The 23,075-nt window shown below is 40.7% G+C and overlaps 1 protein-coding gene and 1 pseudogene across 1 annotated transcript in view; both read left to right on the forward strand.

The window, feature by feature from the left end:
• Lmbrd1 (LMBR1 domain containing 1) overlaps positions 1 to 23,075 on the forward strand; it is a 108,167-nt gene that overhangs the window by 513 nt on the left and 84,579 nt on the right. Inside the window, exons 2-3 of the mRNA XM_023718734.1 lie at positions 6,436 to 6,612; positions 15,321 to 15,381. Coding sequence (XP_023574502.1) covers positions 6,436 to 6,612; positions 15,321 to 15,381 — 238 coding nt within the window. The remainder of the gene's footprint in view (positions 1 to 6,435; positions 6,613 to 15,320; positions 15,382 to 23,075) is intronic.
• Positions 20,905 to 20,999, forward strand: LOC111817560 (annotated as a pseudogene).

Genomic DNA, 23,075 nt, shown 5'->3' on the forward strand with positions numbered 1-23,075 from the left:
CGGGCGGGCGGGCGGGCGCGCTGCGTCTGGCCCGGAGCCGCTTCCGGCGGGCTCGGTTCTGCCCGGCCCGGCCGCCCCGCCCCAGTGCCCGCTGTTTTCGTGTTTATTTCTTCCGCTCCACGTTCTCGGAACTCTTCCCTCTGCCCTCGTCCTGCGGTCACCCGTGTTCCAGCGCACTTTGCTTTCTTACACTACACACACACACACACACACACACACAGAAAGAACAAAGATGTTCAGTGCTGGAGATCAGATGATTAGTGTGTCGCGCAGCGTGTGACATCTGTGGAGTCTGTCCCTGCTAGTACATTTTGTCAGCCCGAAAAACGAAGGGAAGCATCGAAAAGCGAGGCGAGGGCTTCTCTGCTGCCGCGGCTCTCCCGGGTGCGGCGGCGCCGGTGCCTGCTCTGCTGTCCAGCCCCGTGGAGCACGGGAACCCTCCGAGCTGGCCGGCCTGGGCTGTAATCCGAGAATTCCGTGGCTTTCCCAGCTTGAGCTAAACTCTGGGGAGATGCAGAAGGAAAACTTTCAGTTAGTGAACTTACAGCAGGAGGAAGTGAAAAGGGGATTAAGGAGTTAGAAACTTGGACGTTGGAGTGGGAGAAAAAATGGTGATAAAGGCTATTTCTGCTAATCTCTTTAATTCCTAGCTGATTAGAAGAGAGCTGGATTCCTCTGTCTGCTTTTTCAGTCAGCTGTTAGAGGTGTTATTTTGATTGAAGCAGATGAGGAAGATGCTTATCGGTAAGAAGTTCGAAAGTGGAGGAGTCTTTTTCAGGTCCTTGTGGATGTTCTTTGCTACTACAGGAGAACTTCACAAGTGGAAACTTCTTAAATGTTAATTGCAGTGTGGAATCTGAACTTTTATCGTGAACTTTTCAGTTATATTAAAATCCATTTGGCCACTTGTACTTTGATAGATCCTTTCCTCATGGTTTTATAAAATGATGTGCTGGCATCTAGAAAATACTGAACTATGCTTGTCTTTCAAGGCAGGACACATTCCATAATTCAGAATGCTACATTCATTGGATCATTACAGAGAAAGGGCTCGAATTTTTGTTGTTGTGGTTATTTTGAGACAAAGTGACACTCGCTGTGTAGTTCAAGCTAGCCTTGAACTCACTGTGTTGCTCAACTGGCCTCTTACTGCCTCAGCCTCTCACGTGCTGGGATTACAGGTGTGTGTTCCCATACCCAGTTTTGTTTTTATTTCTTTATTTTTGGTGGCACTGAGGATTGGACCCAAAGCCTTGCCCCTGAGCTGGGTCTGCAACCTTTTAAAATTTATTTTAAAGGTTATAAGCTTTTAAGTTATTACAATAATGGTTATAGGTTTTCAGAACTTCTGATTTTCATTTGAAAGCTTCAAATTTATTGTTGATTACAAATCTTGTTAAGTTTTTCTTCATTTGATAGTTTTTTTTGCGGAACCGGGGATTAAACTCAGGTCCTTGTGCTTGCCTGGGAAGCACTTATCCACTGAGCCATCTCCCCGCCCCCCCCCCTTTTTTCATTTGATAGTTTTGTTGTTTTTTTCCTTTTTTTTTTTTTATTTAGTACAGGTTGTACAGGGTCTCACTGCACAGATCAGACTGGTAGTGATCCTCCTGCTTTCAGCCTCCCAAGCACTGGGATTTGTCCAGTCTCAATTGCATTTCAGTGCGCCGGTGGGACGGGCTAGCAGGGCATGCTGGGGATGGAACCCTGCTCCCTGCGTCTGCCTAGGCAGGCATTTTAATCAGTTTTGTTGTTTTTTAATAAAATCTGTAAGTGTGACTTAGCCTGGTTTCACTTGGAGTTTTGTAGTAGAGTGGTGTCACTCTGCAAGAGTGGCTGTTTTGGCTTTAGCATTCCTGGTAACAGCCGGCTTACCTTGGTGTGCAACAGAAGGACTTTCATATTTGCTCCAGAATATTCAAGAATTACTCGGGTCAGATTTTAGCACAGTTACTTTTTCACCCCTAGCAACGCATACCCTCGATTTGCCGCCTCCCCTGGCTGTCCTCCATCCGCCCTTCCCTCCTTCCTTCATTCCCAAGGCAGGGGGACTTGGGAGTGTGGTGCCGCTGCCTGCATCATGGTCATGTACCTGCAGCATTGCCCACCATGGCGGTGACGCACGAGGGCAGGTATCAGCCTGGTGAAAAATGCAGAAGACGCCTTAGAGTTAGAAGACTTTTCAAGTTTTGACTCACCAGAAAGAGTTGGGAGGCATCTCAAGAATCAGGAACACATTCGCCCACTGTTGTGATCCAGGGCCAACAGAGTGAACTTCACTGTCTTCTAAATGAAGACGTAATTAGATTTGGTTCCTCTTGCTTATAATCTGTCTATGCTTACCACGTCTAGTCTAAACTGTTCTACTGTACTTGGCTACCAAAGTCAATAATTTGGCTCACACCCTTTCCAGGCTTAGTTTTCATTATGATACAGATAATCTCCATTCCTTTTTTTATCATTTATTTATTTATTTGGTACAAGGTCTGACTACAAGGCTTGACTCGTAGTGATCCTCCTGTCTTAGACTACCCGGTGCTGGGATTGCAGGCAATGTGCCACCATGCCCAGTTTTGGTGGCTGGCTCTGTGCACTTGGGGTTCTGGGGCTGGCACAGCATGCAGTACCAGGGATCGAACCTTGATCCTGTGTTTGCCAGGTAGGCGCTTAGCCCCTCAAGCTATCTCCCTAGCCTAGATAACCTCCGTTTCTGTAAACCCCATCAACTTTTGTTCCCCAAAGTGTGAGTGTCACCTGGGAGCTTGATAGAAATGCAGAATCCCAGGTCTCAGCCTCAGTGAATCAGAATCTGCAGTTTCAGAGCATCCCATGAAGTTTGCTTAACAGCTTATTAAATATTTCATTTTCCCTTTTCTGTTGCCTTACTGGTTCTCAACCATGGCCATTATTTTCAAACCATCTAGGAAGGTTTTAAAATTTCAAGGCTCAGGCCAATTCAAAATCTTTTGGGTAAGTTTCGGAACTGTTTACAGACCTTTCCTTGTTAAGATTATGCGTTAATTTCTTTTATATAATACTCTACGTGTTGTTTTATATGACTTTTATTAGGTATTGTTCCTGTTAGGCAATTTCTATGGCTGAGCACTGTACTAGATCCTGGTAACTTGCTCTCAAAATGTTCTTATTCACACTTTATAAATGAAGACAGTTGTTTTATTGTATGGTACAGTTAGTGAAGTCCACTAAAGTTAACTTACATAAACAAAAGGCTCTTTGGAACTTTCTTAAGACTGAAGAAATTCTGAGGGCGAAAAGTCAAAATCTCAGGCTTAAGTGTTCGGCATGGGTGTCCTTTTTTAGCTTGTCTGTTTGTTGCTAATAATCTTCTTTGTGATAATGCGCATTGCTTTGAACTTTATAAAAGTACAGGTCTTCCACTTTTCAAATCAAAACTAACACTGGTATGGCTAAAGCTAGAAGAATAAGGCTGAGCTTACAATAAATTCAAAACTAATTTGAGGAGTGTTTAAAATGTTTATGAACTCAACTTAAACCTACCAAGTGTTAATAGGAACAACATTTGATAACTCTGTTTCTCAAAACAAAATATAGGCAAACAGTTGCATCAGCTTTTTTGTTTTCTTTCGGTACCAAGGATTGGATTCGGCACTTTGTGCTTGCTAGGCAGGCACTTGTGCTGCTGAGCTGTATCCCTGGCCCCTACAGCAAAATTTGTGCTAAGGAAATTTTGTTGTGGTTTTGTTTTTGTTCCAACGTGTAGGTTCCAAAGTCCCTTCTCAGTGTTTTTTCTGTTCTGACACCAGTTGAGATAACAATGTTAAGAAATGATACACAGCAATTCCATTAGCTTTCAGATGTAGTATTCCGAGTGAAAGAAGCCAGATTCAAAACGACAGTCCAGATCAAAAGATGGAGTTGATGTTTACATGAAAAAAATTTATTTCAGTGAAAAACACACTGCCATGAATTTTCCCGAGAGGACTTCCTCTTGCTGGGAATGCACTTGGCCACTTCTTGCCACTTCTCGAAGTCCTCTCTGTCCTTGCAAGGCAGCAATAAGAAATCCAGCACCTGGCTGCAGACCCACGGCTACTGGACAGGCAGACCTGGAAAACATTGGTCTTTGTCCAACTGTTCCATGGCCTCTGGCACCAGAACTTGTGGCTTTTCCCCAAGGTCCAAGTGACCGTGATAGGAAGTGTTTGTGAATGGACTCAGGACCTGAGGCCGCCAGGAGAGCTCCATGGAGAGGCACTCACGGATGAGGACTTGCTTCAGAACCAGCCAGGATCAGGGCCGGCGAGATAGCTCAGGAGACTAAGCACCTGCCAAGGCAAGCGCAAGGCCAGGGTTTGCGCCCCCCACCATGGGCTGTGCCGGCCCTGCTCCTGGGCTCCCAGAGCTGACCACTGAGTCCTTGCATGGTGGCACACGCCTGCGATCCGGTGCTGGGAGGCTGAAACCGGAGTCACCTGGAGCCCGAGCTGTATAGTGGGACCCTGCACGAATACATTTAAGAAAAAAAGAAAGAAAAAAGAAAATGCTAAGATCCAGGGACAAGTATGCTCAAAGCAAGGAGTTTTTAGGTATTGATGGCAATATACCTTTCAGTAATACATTTTATGCTATTTTTTATTTTATTTATTTTTTTGATGGAACCAGGGATTGGACTGAGGCCCTTGCACTTGCCAGTATTTTATTTTTATTTATTTATTTATTTTGTATTTTAGGGAAGGTTCTACAGTGATTAGGGTCTTACCACTAGATTTTACTTTTAGTGATCTGCCTGTTTACAGCCTCCCAAGAGCTGGGATTACAGGTGCGCACCACCACGCCCAGTCTCAATTGCCATCTGAGTGTGCCCCGGGGGCAGGGCTGACACAGCAGGCCAGGGGATTGAACCTCCAGCCCTTGTGCATGCGTGCAGGTGCTCTAATCCACTGACTGAGCTATTTGGCCAGCCTCAATAGTACATTTTAAACATTTTAACTGCATATCATACTTTTTGATCATACCTCACGAGTACAGGCATTCTGGAGAAGATACAGACTGATAACTGATAGTGGTTGTCAGAGGCCGGGGTGGGAGGGGGGTTAGAGGGAATGAAGGGCCATTTTCTGGGGTAGCAAACTTCTTATGTCTTGATGGTTGTAGGGCTATTTGAAACTAAAGCTATATGGTTTTATTTGCTCCGTTCATGCCTTCTGCTCAGAAAAGTATTGTAACAGACAAATCTTGGCAGTGAAAGGACACCACAAGGCCTAATCTCAAACCTTATGTTGAACCATGTATCTCAAGTTTGGGTCAGACTGCAGTCCTCAGGCATTTAAAGTATTGATGCCAGGAGGACCTTTCCTGTCTAATTAGCTGACTTAATAGGGAGTTGGGGATGCACGCAAGTGTTTAGAAACTACATGGGCAATTCAGAGAACCACTGACTGACTGTTTGTGGGTCCTATAATTGAGTGGAACAGAGTTTCTCAGAATATGGTCCCCGTAGCTTGGACCCTTTGCAGCAGCCTCTGGCAGCCATGATAAACATAGATTTCAGGCCGTGTGCCAGATCTCCTGAAGCTGAAATTCTGGGGGTGAGGCCAACACCCGGCAGCAGGAGCTCAGCATCAGATTCTGATGCTACCCAGAGTGAGGGACTCACTCAGGTCCTCTCCTCTCTGCAGTCACTGGAAAGACCTGGCTGAATATGAATATTCTGGTTGATTAGTGATGCCAACTTCAGTATGTGTAGGGGTGCTTCCTTCACTGGAAAGCTCAGTGCCGCCTGCATGAAGCCCTTTTCAGGTTTGACTTTTTTCTTTTTGCAGAACTGGAGATTGAACTCAGGCCCTTGCACTTGCCAGGGAAGCACCTATTCCACTGAGCCATCTCCCCAGCCCCTGACTTTTCTTGTTTAATGCTCTTTGAAACTTGAATTACAACAATTGTGTTAATTATTGGCAGTTACTCCTCAGCTGATTGGTATTGAACCAATTAATTGGTCATAACCAGGCAAAAGTTAATTTCTACTCATTATATTCTGTGATGCTTTAGTAATGAGTTGAGAGAGAAAAACTTGTGGTAGCTTCCTTACGATGGCGAGATTTGTGAAGGAAAAAGATTCATCACTAGTTCAAATTACGACGCCTCATGGAACCATTAATGTGTCATCATATTTGGTGTGACTGTTACGATTGCACTGTATTTGGTGAGGAATATCTGCACCTGAGCAGTGTTTTAGTAACGTGTGCGTGCGTGTTTGCACCTAAGTGGGGTTGTGTTACATTCGTGAAAGAGGCTCTGTGTATCTTGAGCAAGTTTATGAGGGGTTTTGGGTTTTCTTTACGCATGGAAAAGAACAGGCCTTTGCCCGATTGACAGGTTCACTTGGAACACTGCTAAAATCAATGTTAGAGAACACATAGGATAGTAACAGCCATTATTTTTGTTTTATTTCAGGCCATTTTGGCATTTTGCTGGATATATGTGCGTAAATACCAAAGCCAGAGGGAGAGCGAAGTTGTGTCCACCATAACGGCCATCTTCTCTCTAGCAATTGCACTCATCACATCTGCCCTTCTGCCAGTGGATATATTTTTGGTTTCTTACATGAAAAATCAAAATGGTACATTTAAGGTAAGTGTTCTCGTACTATGATTTTCCTTCCCCTTTCAAATTGTTCGCAAATAAAGGTTTAACAGTCCAGGGTGCCTTGGGTTTTGTCTCTGGAAATCAAGTGTAGCGTAGGCTGAGGAGGCAGCCTGATAGACTAGAATCAGAGTCTTAACCTGACAACCGTGTAAGTAACCATAATCAGAAGTATTTTTCATAATCAAAGTAGATTTTGTGCATTTCATAGCTCCCATGAAGCTTATTTGATTTGGTTTGCATTAATTCAGTAAATAAGTAATTTAGAAGGACCTTTGTTAGTGGCAGCTCAGAGCCTTACTTTTCATATTGAGCACTTTGAAAACCAATAACCTGGGAATTACAAGACCTGAATTCTAGTCTTGGCTCTTAACTATCTAGGTCATTTAATGTTGGCCAAATCACTTAACTTTTTTGGGCTGTAGTTTTTCTCATTTTATTTTACTTATTGTTATTACTGTTTTTTACGTATTTGGTACAGGGTCTCACTATGCAGCTCCGACTTGTAGTGATCCTCTGGTTTTCAGCCTCCCTGGCATTGGGATTACAGGCATGTGCACCATGTCTGATCTTGGTGGCCGGCTCAGTGCGCCCAGGGGTGGGGCTGGTGTGGCCTGTGGTGCCAGGGATCAAACCCTGGTCTCTGCACTCACCTAAGCAGGCACTTAGGTTAGTCTGCTGAGCTATCTCTCTGGCCTAGTTTTCCTCATTTTAAAAGGTAAAGGATGAGGACTGGAAGATTTCCAAATTTCCTTTTAATTGTGCAAGTTACTTTGTTTCTTCTAAGCCCAAGTTTGTAGGAAGCAGGAACTGTTGTAGCTCAGCTATTGGTCTCATTTACTTACTTTAAAAAAATAGTATTAGCTTAGTTATCTTAGTAATACCTTATACCTTAGTGACTTTCTGAATTTGGTCCAAATGACTTGAGTAATTTTATAAGAATTTTTGTGGTTAGCTTTGTTCAACTGTTGTGAAAACTGTGTTTTCAGTAGGTCCTGTATTTTCACTAGGTCAGTCACCCCTTTAGTAAGTATGAGTTGAGCCCACAAGATGTGCTAGACCATATAGCATTGTGGAGATAATGACTAGTGTCTGTCGAGTATCGCTGTTGTGGGTTGTGTAATGCAAGTATTCCATGAAGTAGGTAGTACTAGCTGAAGCAGATAAGTTTAGATTGTAAGTGTTGTGGAATTCACAACCCTATAGTCTGGGCGGGCGAGATAGCTCAACAGTCTAAAGTGCCTACTCAAGCAACCTTAGGTAGGCACAGGGGACTGCAGTTCGATCCTCGGCACCACATGCTGTGCCCCCCCACCCCGAGGGTCGGCAGAGCTGGCCAAAAAAAAAAAAAAAAGAAGGAAATACAGAGTATTGAATATGTGCTCTTTGGAATCAGAACTCTGTAATTAGATTCCCAAGCTTTTTTCATCTTGGGGGGTATGTTAATTTCTTAACACGTATAAAACATTTTTAAGTAGTTTAGTAAATTGGATGTCTACTGGTGAATATGTGTTTCTTTGTAATTTAAACTTAATTTGCATTTTTTATTTTGGAATGAAACATTTTAGGGAAGAAACATGTCTTTTTAGTCATATTAGATTTTCTGAATATTATTGGGTAAGAAGTAATATACCTTTAATAACTTTAGACATGTTATTAATGTTTGATCTTAATATGATAAGATTATTTTCTGTGAGAAAGTGTCATTTTAGAATTAAATTCTATTATAGTATTTACTTCTCATGACTGTAGCTAATTTTTGGGGAAAAGGATTTTGGCATTGTAAGAATGTTTGGGTTTTCTTTTCATTCTAAATAGTGTGGTGTAACACCAGGTTTATAATACACAATTATCAACCTCTAGTATATTTTTCTCTCTGAAAGCTGAAAAAAGGGCCGGGGAGATGGCTCAGTAGAGTAAGCGCTTCCCTGGCAAGCGCAAGGGCCTGAGTTCAATCCCCGGTTCCAAAAAAAAAAGTTTTCATCTTGAAATTTCTAAAATAATATTTTCATGAGCTTTCTTTTAGATTAAGTGGTTATTTGGTGCCCATGCTTAAATGGTAGCCACTCTCTCAGTCCTAGGTTGTTGGCTTTTATTTTGTGAGATTGTGTTATACTTGGTGAGCAAGACTAACAATTCATCGTCCTAAGAAAATGAAACTATTGCTTATGTAAAAGTTAGGGTGCTTGTCTTGCTAAATGGTCTCAAAACAGAAAACAAACCACATCTATGAATAACGTACTTACTTTACAGGGAACAAAATCCATGCTGTTTTTGTTTTTCTCTTTTAAGACAGTTTCATTATGTGGTTCAGGCTGGCTTTGAACTCACTACGTAGCAAAAGCTGGCCTTGAACTCACACCTAGTGATCTTCCTGCCTCAGCCTCCCAAGTGCTGGGATGATGGAGGTGCAGCAGCCACCCAGCATGTTGATGTTTTTCTATTTTGTAAACCAGGAATCAACTCAGGACCTTGTGCTTGTCAGATAAGTGCTGTGCTGCTCAACTATAGCTAGATAGTTTTTTAAAAATTATTATTAGGGCCCAGGAAAATAGCTCAGTAGAATAAGTGCTTGTATGGCCAGTAGAGGGTTCTGAGTTCAATCCCCGGTACTGAAAAAAAAAAATAATAATAATAATAAAATAAAAAAGCTAGATAAAAATAAAAGTATATTATTCAGCAGCTATAGGTTCTCTGCATACCACTTTCACTTACTTTGTTGTTTCTGGTCCTGTTTAGTTTTAGCCTTTTCACTTTAGATAGCATATACATTTTTTTCCTGATAGTTAGATATTTTCAAGGAATTGTTTTTTTGAGACAGGGTCTCACTACATAATTGTGACTTGGACTCACGATGGAGCCCAGCAGGCTTGAGCAGTGGTGCCTCCTGCCTCAGGCTCCTGAGTGCTGGCAGGCATGCACTGCCACACCTAGCTTTTTTATTTTCATTTTGAAAAATATTTTATATATTTATTTATTTGGTATAGGGTCTCGCTGTGCAGCTCAGACTCGTAGTGATCCTCCTGTCTCAGCCTTCCTAGCGCTGGGATTATAGGCGTGTGCTGCCATACCTGTTTTCAGTGGCTGGCTCAGTGTGCCCATGGTTCCAGGGCTGGCATAGCATGCAGTGCTGGGGATTGAACCTGGGTCCTTGTGTTTGCCAGGCAGGTGATTAGATTACTGAGCTATCTTCCCCAGTCCCACATCCAGCTTTTTCCTTTTTCTTTCTTTTTTTTTTTTTTTTTGTGGAACCGGGGATTGAACTAGGGCCTTGTCCTTGCCAGGGATTGCATATTCAGCTGAGCCATCTCCCTGGCCCACATCCAGCTTTTTGACCCCCTTTAATGCACTAAAATATTCTTTTGTGTCTCTTGTGCCAACCTTCTCTCCCTGTACCCTTTCTTTTTGATTGTAGAAACCCAGCTTTCACTTCAAGCCAGCTTGTTTACTATCAAAAGCAGAACTGAAAAGACTTTGGTTAGCTCTTCTCTCCAGAAACTTACCCTGGAACTGTCTGCAGGTACTTTGTGAGAAACAACTGCGAGTCTGTGACAGTCACCCCTTCAGGCTTTGTCACAGCGGCATGTTTAGTCCTGCCGCAGGAAAGGCACGCCATAGTGGCTTGAATCTGCTTCGGTCATATTGGTTGGTATTGGATGTGCAAGTTGGCATTGTTTTCTGTATGGTACTATTCCCTGTACATGTTTACTCCTAAACCAATATATACCTCGTCTGACCTCTCCATTTCTACTCAGCCTTCAAAGCCCCTCAATTCCTTATGGATTTGCCTACAAAACACAGTTCTTTGGAAGCTCACGTGTCAATAGTTGTTCATGTTTTGCTTTGGTGCAGAAGGTGTGAGCTTTCCAGGGGCAGTCGGCAGCATGGCTTTCTCATTGTGGCTTGCGCTGCCTTCTTCTGGCAGGGGTATATGTAGATGCTGTTAACATTTTCTCTAACATGCATTATTATTTAGTGAATCTCTTTGTTTCTAACCGTTAGTGAAATAATGAACATTTTAGATAAAATGAGAGTCATAAAGCTTCAGTGCTCTGTTAAACAGTCCTGTGTAGTTGCCCTTATGAAGTACTAAGTGTGTGTCTGTGTGGGTAGGTGCTAAAGGTGACAGGGGCAGCGAATGAGGTGCTTCTTGTCCTGCAGAGCATACAGCCAGGCTAGACCTGCAGCGACCAGTAAATGTACCAAGGTAACTTCATAGTGACACATTCTACAAGGGAATAAGGGAATCTCATTGGGTGGTGGGTCGTTCCGACGTGGGGTTAGGAAGGCCAGATTGCTGAGCTCTCTGGAGAGCTGCATGAGAACCAGTGGAGAGCGAGCCGGGGGAGGACATTGGGAGCGGTAGCTGCGAATCCGAAGGCCCTCGGGCCAGGCTGGACTTGGCTTATTTGGCTGAAGCATATGCAGAGCAGAGACTGCCTTGGTGCGAGCTAAGAACCAGAGGAAGGTGGGGCGTGGGTTGTGTTGACCTCGGTCATGTCCAGAAGTGAGATTTTTTTATCATAACTAAATAAGAATTCAAGGAAGATAGATAATAAAGGTGAGTAGGACTGGAGTGGTACCTGTGGAGCAAATCGATTGAAATTGATGCGTACTTTTGATGGTAGGACTGTTTGGATTTATTGATGGGTTAGATATGAGAGAGTGAAGGAAAATACTGTAAGCGCTAATGTCTGGGCTTTTGTGCATGTTTGAGGAATCAGGAAACCTAGAGGAATAAACAAGTCTAGTGAGAAGCAGAGATAAGAAAAGGAGAACATTTGAACACGCTTCCTTCAAATACCTTTTACATATTTTCAAGTGGGTGTATGTCGTAGGAGCTGAAACTCAGAAGAGAGCTTAGGGCTGGAGAGGAGCTTTTGGCAGCAACGTGTGGCTAGTGTTCAGAGCTACAGGCAGAGGTAGATGGGCAGGGCTTGAGCAGGTGAGGAGGGTTACACTGGACCAGGACCTGCAGCGCTGTGTTGCATAGAGGCCAGCTAAAGAAAAGAACCTGTGACCGGAGTGGTACGCAACACGGAAGCCAAGGGAAGAGTGTTTCTGAGAGAACATCGTGGTGAGAAGTGTGGTGTGGAGAGACGTGGCTGCTGGCTAGGCCGTTGCTGGCTGTGAAGAGGAATTTTCGCTCTCCAGTAGGACAGTCAAGGGTTAATGTGGGCAGTGGGGATCCTGCGGAGTGGTGGGGAACAAATGCTGGTAGCCACAGTTTCCAAAGCCATCTTGAGGAGTAGGCGAGGGAATTTACGTATGTGCCACACCATTGCATCCCCGCTCTGTGGCAGAAATCTCTTCTGCTTTGTCTGACTGACCTATCCCTTGGCAAGGGTCTAGAAGGAGTTTTGATTGTCTCGTATTCCTTTAGGTGTGTGGAGTTCTTAGTTTGTACTGGGAAAGTGGTAGTATAGAGCACATTAGGACGATAGTGGCTCTCAAGTGCAGGAGGAAAGTTTGATAAGGTAAGCTCTCTTGACAGTTCCCATAGTTTGGAGTAAGACTGGTGTGTAGAAAATACCAGTAGTGCTCGAATGATTTTGTATATTTTGCACATACTTGTAGCTTTATTTTATTTTATTTTATTTTATTGGCGAAACTGGGGATGGACCTCACGCCATTGCACTTGCCAGGGAAGCGCTTATTCTACTGAGCCATCTCCCCGGCCCCATATTTGTAGCTTTAAAATAGTAACAGTTTGACTCTCCATTGCCTGAACAATTGGGTAGGCAAGCAAAGAACCTTGTAGCATTCCAGGTGTTAAATTTGAGTGATTACCTGGCTTTGAGCTACCTTTAGACTTTCTCCTTTTATTTTTTTACCCTGAGCTGAAGCTCTTGTCAACTTCAAAGGTGAACTGTTAAATGGTTCTCAGTGAGGCCATTGTTGCCTCCTGGCTCCCCTTGGAAGTTCCTGAGGACTTGGGGGGAAATGTGTGACAAGGGAAAAGGGAGTGATGCAGTTATATCCAGAATATTTTTCAACTTGCTTTGATTCATAAACAGTCACTAAAGCACAGTTCTTATGATCTGAAACTTCAGTTACATAATCATTTGGACTCACATATTCATATTGGTTAAACATTTCTCCTCATTGTGTACGATTCTCATCATGCCAGGGGTTAGATGTGTGTTGGGTGTGTTAAAACCACTGGTTACAGCTTGTTCTGTTGCCCGTGTGAAGGTTCTCCCTAGGTATCCATCCATGCTGGTTTTTTTATATCTTCCTTTACATCCCATACTGGAGATTTAAGCCTTGCACAGAGCCTGCACTGAACTACATTTCCAGCCCTTCTTTGTGTTTTATTTTTTATTTTGACACCGGGTCTTGCTAAATTACCCTGCTGAGCTTGAACTTGTGATCCTCCTGCCTCAACTTCACAGAGTGCTAGGATTACCGGTGCGCACCACCATGCCTAGTTTTGGTCTCACTGTACTAACACCTACATGGTATTTTATGTTACAGATGTACAGTCTATATTACCTTCTTGCCTCTGGACATTTAGATTATCTCTATAGTTTCTTTAAATATTTTAAACAACACTATATTGAATATCTTCTTAGGGTAAAGAACCCTTGAGCAAAACCCAGCGATTGTTGCTGGCCTGTGAAGGTTCAGGCTGTCCAGGGTTCTAGGATGTTCTAGTGGAGCATCTGCTGTGTTGGGCTCCTTGGCCTGGTGGCTAATTGAAGTTAGCACAGCTCCTCCTGTGTGGGAAGTGGAGACCGTGTGTGGCCTACACGGCGCCCTGCACCTTGGTGAGAGTCCGGAGGCGTGCACGGGTTCCTCTCAGCCTGTGTGGACGTGTTTAGCAGAGATGCAGTGCAGGTGTGTAGAGCCACTCTGGCAGTGTCGGAGACGGTTTTTCTTCCATGTTTTCCCACTAATGGATACTATTAGTGTTTTATGGTAATGACAGTTAGGTAAGTAAAAGGTTGCTATAATATTAGGTCTTCATGTTTTTAAATAAAGTATCGTAGTTGTAAGGTTCCTTCTTGTTGGTATTTTTCCTGGCTGTTGCCTGTACTTTAGATGTCTTAGAATCAGCATGTCATATTCTTTACACTTAGTATAACAGGATTTTTTTTTTTTTTTTAAAGAGATAGGATCTTGCTGTGTTGTTCAGGTTGGCCTCAAACTTCTGGGCTCAAGCAGTCCTCCTGACTCAGCCTCCTAAGTAGCTGGGACTAAAGGAGCACTCCTCCATGCCTGCTGAGCACATTGGATTCTAGTTTGCCTTGTATATTTATAGATTAATTTGAAAAGAATTGCTCTTTACATTCTTTTCATGTGGAATGGTTAAGTTTCATTTATTTAGATAGATATGTATATATATAGATATAGATATAGATATGATAATCCCAGTGCTTGGGAGGCTGAAAGCAGGAGGATCACTATGAGTCTAAATTATGTAGTGAGACCCTGTAACAAATACATAAAAAATAATAATGGTAAAAATAATAAATGTGAGAATGTGTTAACATATTGTAAGTTGACGTTTTCTTTTTTTGTATTCTTTATAGCTCACGGAGAATTACTGTTCTTGTACATTCTGTGTCAAGAGTTTGCATTTGTACAAGTTTGGATTTTGTCCATTCTTATTAGCATCGAACTTGTAGGTGCTCATTACTAGGTATTTGCAGACAGAAAGATACTGTTTCAAGAGAATTAAATATTGATATTTTTTGTTAAGATCTCTTAAAATTTGGCTTGGAGTGGGCTGTGCCGGCACATAGCTATAATTCCAGCACTCCCGAGGCAGAGGCAGGAGGATCAGTGTGAGTTCAAGGCCAGCCCGGGCTTAACAGGGCGTCCCAGGCCTGCCTGACCTACATAGCGAGACCCTGTCTCAAAAAAATTGTATTCTAATTTAATAATTCTTGATAAATTAATAGAAGTTAATCATGATACTTAACAGCAGTGCTCAGTTCTGTAGACTCCAGGTTTAATTTTTCATTGGCACAGAATTTAGGACATTAAACAAAATTCTGCATTACACCTCATTTCTGACTCCGTGTGCAGATTTTTTTCTAGTGAAAAGATTAATTTGAGTTATGTTTTATAAGTTTAATAACAACTTTGTATGGGGCACATACAAAAGGGTTTTGATTGACTTTTAGATTTTTTTAGGACTAATATTTTCAAGTCTTCTTTCTAAAGTACTAATGAGATTCGTCAGTGTCTGTGATGCGCAGCACCGGTTTTCCCTGCTCCAGGATAAACACCGAGAGTCTCCAGTGCTGCAGACGGGATGCCCTTCCTGCCTCCCCTCCTCCTCCCCCTGCCTGCGCAGGGCTCCAGAGCTCTGGGGTGTGGACTTAGATTTTTGCAAGTGTTTGAAAGCTCCCATGTATATTCCTTTCTCTCTTCCCTCTTTCCTGCTACCTTTTCACCTTTCCTCAGGGTGTTTTGTCTCATTTAAATATTGTTTGGGAAGCTGTCCCTGATATGCAGCCTGAATGGGAGGCTTTTGCTTTTGTTTTCTCCCAGAACAGAGTTATCCCAGCTTTTAGGGATTGAGTTTCGCCTGGTGGCCTGTCTGCCACCTCTCGGTTCTCCAGGACTGAGCCCATACCTTATTGATAGGTTCTGGGAGTGACATTCAGCCTTGTTAAACCTGCGCTGTAATTGTTAGGTGTGTGGATATTAAAATTAATCCTTGTGTTCTTCCCTTTTTACCCCAGGACTGGGCTAATGCTAATGTCAGCAGACAGATTGAGGACACTGTGTTGTATGGTTACTATAGTAAGTACCTTTCACTTTCTTTTTGTGTTTGCGCTGCTAACCAAAGTATGGACCAAAGCTGTGTATAAACTGCTAGTTTTGATGCACATATGAGTTGACCGTTCCCTTTACCTGGAGTAATGAATACTATGCGTTCATCCTCAGTGTCCTAACTTGTGTTTAACCCGCTGTGCTTCATTTAGGTCCTTTCCTAGCATTGCTTTGCGGTGGGTCAGCGCCAGGATCAGCACTGCTGGTCCTCAAGCTTGGACTCTTGATTTAAAATCTTGTTTTCTAGAATTTTTCGAAGTATTCACAGTTGTAAAGTGTACTTCCTGGAGAATTTTTGGGATCAGTTTTACTGTGCTCCCCAGAGCCATTTAATCCAGGATTTCGGTTGCTTGGCCTCTCCCTCTGCCTCTTTTTTCCCTGTCTTTCATCCTGTTATTAGATTACAAAAGCGTTATAACAACTGCCTAAATGTTATTTCTCTTGGAATACTCCTGACACTTGTGCTCTTATAAAATGTTTAGTTGCTGGAATTTTAATCAGTTAAAGTGTTAAATAATATTTCCCACCAAGTGTGGTGGCACACGCCTGTAATCCCAACACTTGGGAGGCTGAGGTGGGAGGATCACTGAGAGTTCGAGGCCACCCTGGGCTGGACAGTAGGTTTAAAGCTAGCTAGAACTACCTAGAGAGACCCCGTCTAAAAAAGAAAAAGAAAAAAGGAAGAAAGAAAGGAAAAGAAAGTGCTAAATAAGATTTCAGTAGAATATTAAAGTGGAAACTGAAAATTTCTATTAAGACCTGAATTTTTTTCTTTGATATAGGTTTTAGATTGTTAGTATACTTTAGTACAGAATTTATTATTTCTGATTAGTACATTAAATTTATATTCTAAAATATAATTCTGAAGCTGTTGAAATGGTTCTGTATTAGGTAAAAGTTATTTTTTCAATGCTGTTACAAGAAGAATGTGACATCCTCTAGAATTTTGAGGAAAGGTGTGTCACATGCTATCACTGAGTGAACTGTGGTTGCCCTGCAGAGCATGGGACAGGATAGGCGACCTCATCCTGTGGTGAGGCCGACACTGAGTGCAGCGTAGTGTGGCACGGAGGCCACCTGTGTACTCACTGAGGCTGTGCAAGTCACAGTGCTGCTGCAGGCAGCCGTTGCCACTGAGTGCCACTTCCTTCCTGGAAGGAATTTAGGGAGTATTCTTCTGAATTTTCCCAAGGATGGTTTGTTTTCCATCCTCCTCAGGATTACGTGTTCCTTGTGCCATTTTAAAGGTATAGGAAATGAGTTCACCACTGCCAACCTTAGATGTCTTTGTGCTTAGGGTTCAATTTTCTGTAGAACTAAGATTATGGTGAAAAATATAACTGCTTTGGGATAGGATGGTTGGCCTTGGTCCAGGAAAGAAATTTGCATGAAAAGCCAGGTTTTAAATAGATTTCTAGATGACCATGAAGTAAAACCAGAAAAATGATTGGATATTAATGGCTCTTACGAAGTCAGTCTTGTCCATATCAAACATGACTCACAGGCCTTTTGTGTTGACTAATGGTGACCTACAGGTCGATGCCTGAAGGGACTGTAACTTCTATATAGTTATGTCCCTGAGGCCAGCTCTTTCCCTTAAAATGCTGAACACTCTAGTTTCCTGTTAGAGGTCTTCAGGATTCTGAGAGACTGAGAAAGAAAAAAATAACACTGTTTTGTCCATTGCCTCTGTTAGATTTTTCAGTTCTAATCTCTGAACATAGCAGATTTTATATATATATATAGATATATTTTTTCAACAGTTTTTGTTGGCTAATCCTGCTAGGCATTGTGCAAGTGTTTCACCATCAATGTCTTTTTAAAATTTTCATGTGTGTCCCTTCTTATTCTCCACTTTCCTTTGTAGTTTCTATCCTTTAGACGATGAGTTTGTATTAGAGATCACCTAGTTATGGGGTAATGGAGCCCGGAGTAGATTCTGTTTTCTAAGTGGGAGCTATTCATCGTGAAGTGAGCTGCCTTTTAGCTATGTTATTAACAATGTTACCTGTGGGAATGATTAGCAGCATTGAGCCTTCAGGGCAACTACCCACATCATCTGGAGATCTTTTAAATAATGCCGAGTGCTAGCTTATGCCCAGAGAGATTCTGATTTACTTGTGATAGGCAGCTGGGTACTCTCACTAAAAAGGCAATGGTGCTGATTCTGCTGTGAGCACAGGCAGGTTTAGAAACCAGCATCTGTGTGAGTGGTCTTCCTAGGGTGCTTCACGTGCCTCTCACTACAGGACACTCAGCACTGGATGCTTGAGACCATGCGTATTAGTCACCTTCTACATTGAGATCCTGTGTGTGCTTTCAAGAGAATAGCTTCCTGCTGAAAACTCAGAAACTCTTTTAAAGTAGTTTTAGTTGTCTTCTTCAATGAAAATGTTCAGGAGTGTTAAGTACCTCCAAATTATAGGTTGGAATTTATGTTTTCACTACCTTTTCATGGCTCATGACTTAAAGTCATTGGTCTGTTTATACTTTGAATAGGTCTTTTATGGGGCATGGGATAATAGGAATCATGCGTATGATATTTTGACATTGTGTCTATTCATTTAGAATAAAGTCTTGATCCACTGAATGACATAGGTCTTTAAAATTTGATTTGTATCATTATATATTGAAACGGCAATAATGTCATCACTATTTAAAATAGAAAAGTCTTTATATTTTGAGAAATCGTAAAACTCAAGGTCTCTAGGTGATAAATTTTAATTCAAACTAGAATAAAGTAAAAACTCTTAATTTTCTCTTGAAAGCTTCAGTTAAATCAGTTATAACAAATATTGACATTTAAGTTTTTTGAGTATCGTTTTGTTTTGTTTGAGATGAGGTTTCACTGTGTTGAACCCTTCCTGTATCCCTGGGATGAATCCTACTTGGTCATGGTGTATAGTCTTCTTGAAGATTTGCTGCATTATTAAGGGGTTTTGTGTTTATGTTCATTAGGGAGATCAGTCTGTAGTTTCCTTTTTTGGTTGATCCTTCTCGGGTTTAGGAATGATTTTGGCAGTATTTCTTTCCTTTCAGTTGGATTAAAGAGTTTCACCATTGGTGGCATTAGGTCTTCCCTAAATTTTTTGTAGAATTGAACAGTAAATGCTTCTGGGCCTAGTGTTCATTGGTAGGTTTTTAATTACATTTTCAGTTTCATTGACTGACATTGGGTTGTTTAGCATATTTATGCCTTCTTGATTCTGTTTTGGTAATTGGTGTATGTCCAGGAATCTGTCCATTTCTTCTGTGTTTTACATCTTGTTAGTTAAAAGGTTCTTAAAGTAGGTATTGATGATCTTCTGTATTCCACAGGACTCATGATTTCACCCTTTTTCTTCCTGATTAAAGGGGTCTTTTCTCCTTTTGATAAGGTTGGCTAGATGTTTATCAATTTTATTTATTCTTTCAAAGAACCAACTCTTTGGTTCATTAATTCTTTGTATTAGTCTCAACTTCATTAATTTCTGCTCTGATCTTTATAATTTCCTCTCTACTACTAGCTTTGAGTTTGATTTGTTCTTCCTTTTTTAGGAGTTTGAGGTTCAAAATTAAATTGTTTATTTGAGCTTGTTTTGTTTTCCTGATGTAAGAGTTTACTACTAAAAATTTTCCTTGTATGGTGGCTTTCCTTATATCTTACAAGTTTGGTGTGTTTTGTTGGCATTTTCATTTAATCGTAGATACTGTTTAATTTCTACTTTAGTTTGCTGTGTAACCAATTGGTTGTTCAGGAAGATTTTAATTTTCATCTGTGTATGCAGTTTTTGTGGTTTCTTTTGCTATTGATTTCCAATTTCATTATGCTATGGTCAGATAATATGCATGGGATAATTTCAGTTCCTTTACATTTACTTAAGCATATTCTGTGGGCTGGTATGTGATCTGCTTTGGAGAATGTCCCATGTACAGCAGAGAAGAATGTGTATTCTAATGTTGTGGGATGGAACACCCTGTAGACATTTACTAAGTCCATTTGTTCACTGGTTTGTTTTGTTTTGTTTTTTTCTTTTTGCGGAACTGGGGATTGAACTCGGGCCCTTGTGCTTGCCAAGGAAGCGCTTATTCCACTGAGCCATCTCCCCAGCCTCCACACTGGTTTGTTTTAATTCTGATAGTTCTTTGTTGGATTTTTATCTGATTTATCTATTTAATTGTGAGAATGGGGTCTTAAGCCCCCCCCCATTAAAATTTTGTTAGTGCTCATTTGATTTTTCATGTCCACTAATATTTGTCTTATGTCGTTAGATGCCCAGATTTTGGTGCACATATATTTATGATTATTATTTGTTCTTCTGAGAGTCTTCCTTAACAAGTATGTAGTGACCCTCTTTCTCTTGATCAGTCTCATTTGAAGTGTGTACAAGTAGAATTACTATTCCTGCTTTTTGCTGGGATCCCGTTGCATGGAGTATTATTTTCCGTCCTTGGACTTTCAGTATGTGAGTTTCTTTTTCAGTTCAATGGGTTTCTTGAATGCAGTGTAGTGTTGAATCTTGCTTCTTAAACCATTCTGTCAGTCTGTTTCTTTTGATTGGTGAATTGAGTCCATTTATAAAGATAGATGCAACTGATATGTATTGCCTTATTTTTTTTCCATATTACTTTCCTGTTGTTGGTTCCCTGTCATTCTCTTGCCTGGTTGCTTGCCCTGATTGATGTTTTGTTTTTTTTTTTCGTATTCTTGTGGTTGTGGTTGTGTGGATTTTCTCTTTGTAATATATGCTTCAGAGCATTGTGAAGAGCTAGTTTGGTGGTCAGGAGTTTCCTCAGGTGTTCTTTTTTTTGGGAAAATTGCAAATAATAAATATTTTGATCCTTGCCTTACACTACTCACAAAAATTGCATAAAGAAATCAATGTAAACTATAGAAGTGTAAGAAAATGACTTCATCTTAGTGACCTTAAATTAGAAAAAGACTTTAGATATCCTGCCAAAAGAAGGATTCATAGGAAGAATATTGATAAATTATACTTCATCAATATTAAAAATTTTGTCCTTGAAAAAAAATTTAAAATTCAGTATGGTGGCACTTACCTGTGGTCCCAGCTACTGAGAACACTGAGGCAGAAGGATCACACAATCTTATGAATTCAAGACCAGTGTAAGCAGCAGAGTGAGACCATGACTGTCTTTCTTGAGTACACGCATGAAACTAAACACAATATATTTGCAAATTATAAGGGGCCATGTGAAAATGTATAACTCAATAATGTAAACTGAAATCACTCAACTAAAACTGAGCAAAGTATTTGAATAATCTCTTTTGCAGTGAAGATAAATGAATGGCCCAAAAGTACACAAAAAGTGTCCCTCATTATTAACCATTGGGGAAATTTTCAGTGAGCTAAATAATGTAAACCAGAACGATTCTAGTTCAGCCGAAGCCACTGCAGGAGATTACCATGGACTTGATGACTTAAACAGCATACATTTATTTTATGTAGTTCGTTCGTTCTTTAAAAAATTCTACTTTAAAGGAAAAAAGAGTGCTGCTTCGGCAGCATGTATACTAAAATTGGAGAAGATTAGCATGGCCCCTGTGCAAGGATGACGTATAAGTTCGTGAAGTGTTCTGTATTTTTTTTTAAAAGGAGAAGAAAAACAAAATTCCAAAACAGTATGAGAGTAACAGTGGTTAATACATTGTGGATTGTTATCCTTAAATTAGCTACACGGAGTATAAGATGTCAGCATTTCATTGTCCAAACAATATTAATACAAGCCTATCTTTTCAGTGAACTAAGAGAAATTAATAGTATAACTATCCTAACTATCTATTTATGTATGTATACTTTTCTTTTGCTTTTCCCTTTTCTGTACTCTCCTCACCTACTTTTTTCCTTTTCAGGTTTCTTCCTATTTTACATCTAATATACATTTTGGATCTTATTTACTTTTTCAGCTTCTCATACTAGGGAAACAGTATGTTCATACATTTGCATCTGGTTTATTTCACTTATGAGTATGGTCTCAAGTTGCATCCTTTTACCTTTAAAAGTCTGCAAATTTATCCTTCTATAGGGCTAATACTCCCATTATATAAGAAGACCACATCTTTTTTATCCCTTCCTTGGCTGATGGGTATTTGGATTGTTTCCGAGGTTTAGCTATTACAAAATTGTGCTGCTATAAACATGGGTGCACGTATATCACTGTGGTATGATGTTTTAATTCTAAGAAGATGACCAGAAGGGGAATAGCTTAGTCAAATGGGATCTCCAATTCTAATTTTTTGAGGAATCTTCACACTGATTTCCACAGTACTTGCAGCACTCTGCGTTCTTAGCAACAGTGGAGAAAGTGTCCGTTTTCCCCAGAGCCTTTCCAGCATTTGTTATTGGTTGATTTCTTGACAACAGCCATTCTTTCTGGGGTGAGGTAGAATCTCATCGTTGTGTTAATTTGCATCTCTCAAATGACCAGTGATGTTGAGCATCTTTTTCATGTATTTATTTGTTGTTTGTATTTCTTCAACTGAGAAGCATATTCATTTCAGATACTTATCTTTGGATGGCGTCTTTAAATTGTAAGTCTGACTTTTTGAGTATTTTATACACTCTTGATAGTAATATAATCCTTTGAGCAACAGCTAGCAAACATTTTTTGAGTAATTTACACATTCTTGATAGTAATATCCTTTGAGCAATAGCTCGCAAACATTTTCCCCACATTGTAGGTTGTCTGTTTACTCTGTTGGTGGTTTCTCTTGCTGTGCAAAAGCTTTTTAATGAGATCCCAGTTGTTGATTCTTTGTGACAGTTCCTGTGAGATCCAGGTTTTGTTCATAAAGTCTGCATATAGCAGTATCTTCAAGTGTTTTACCTATTCTATATTTAGCAAATTTAATCTTTCTATTTTAATATTTAGATCTTTGATCCATTTCAGATTTAGTTTTATGCATGGTGAAATATATGCATCCAGTGTTAATATTTGGCATACGTTGAGCCAGTTTTTTTTACCACTATCTATTGAAGAGGCTGTCTTCTAGTGAATATGTTTGGAACCTTTGTCAAAGATACGGTGACAGAGTATGTCTAGAGTTGTTTCTGCCTCTTTTAATCCAAACCATTGACCTTGGGGTGGGGTTGTCTTTTTTTTTTTTCTTTTTTTCCATACTATGCTGTTTTTATTATCGTAACTTTATAGTATGATTTCAAGTGAGTGATTCTGAGGCCCCCTGCTTTGCCTTTGTTGCCCAGAATTGCCTTTTCTAGGTCCCTTCTGGTTCCAAATGAATTTTAGGATTGTTTTTTCTAATTCTGTGAGATATGCTGTTGGAATTGCATTAAATCTGTGTAACAGTTTTGGAAGTATGGCCAGTTTCACTATATTGTTTCTTCCTGCCCAAGGGCAAGAGATTTATTTTCATTTTCTGATGTCCATGTCAGTTTACTGTTTTCAGAGTACAGGTCTTTTACATCCTTCATTAAATTGGGTCCTAGGTTTTTTTTTTTTGTTTTTTTTTTTTTTTTTGATGGTATTGTGAAAGGTGGTGTTTCCTTAATTTCTCCCCCAATAAATTGTTACTCATGTACAGGAAAGGTATTGATTTTTTTTTTCCAAAATTTTATTGATAAACAGATAGCAATGAGACAGTTTCAAATCAAATCGGAAATACAGTTTCAACAAATAATACACTGCATATATTCTTCTTAGTG

The sequence above is a fragment of the Octodon degus genome, unplaced genomic scaffold (assembly GCF_000260255.1).
Source record: "Octodon degus isolate 3935 unplaced genomic scaffold, OctDeg1.0 scaffold00061, whole genome shotgun sequence".
Classification (NCBI taxonomy): Eukaryota; Metazoa; Chordata; class Mammalia; order Rodentia; family Octodontidae; genus Octodon; species Octodon degus.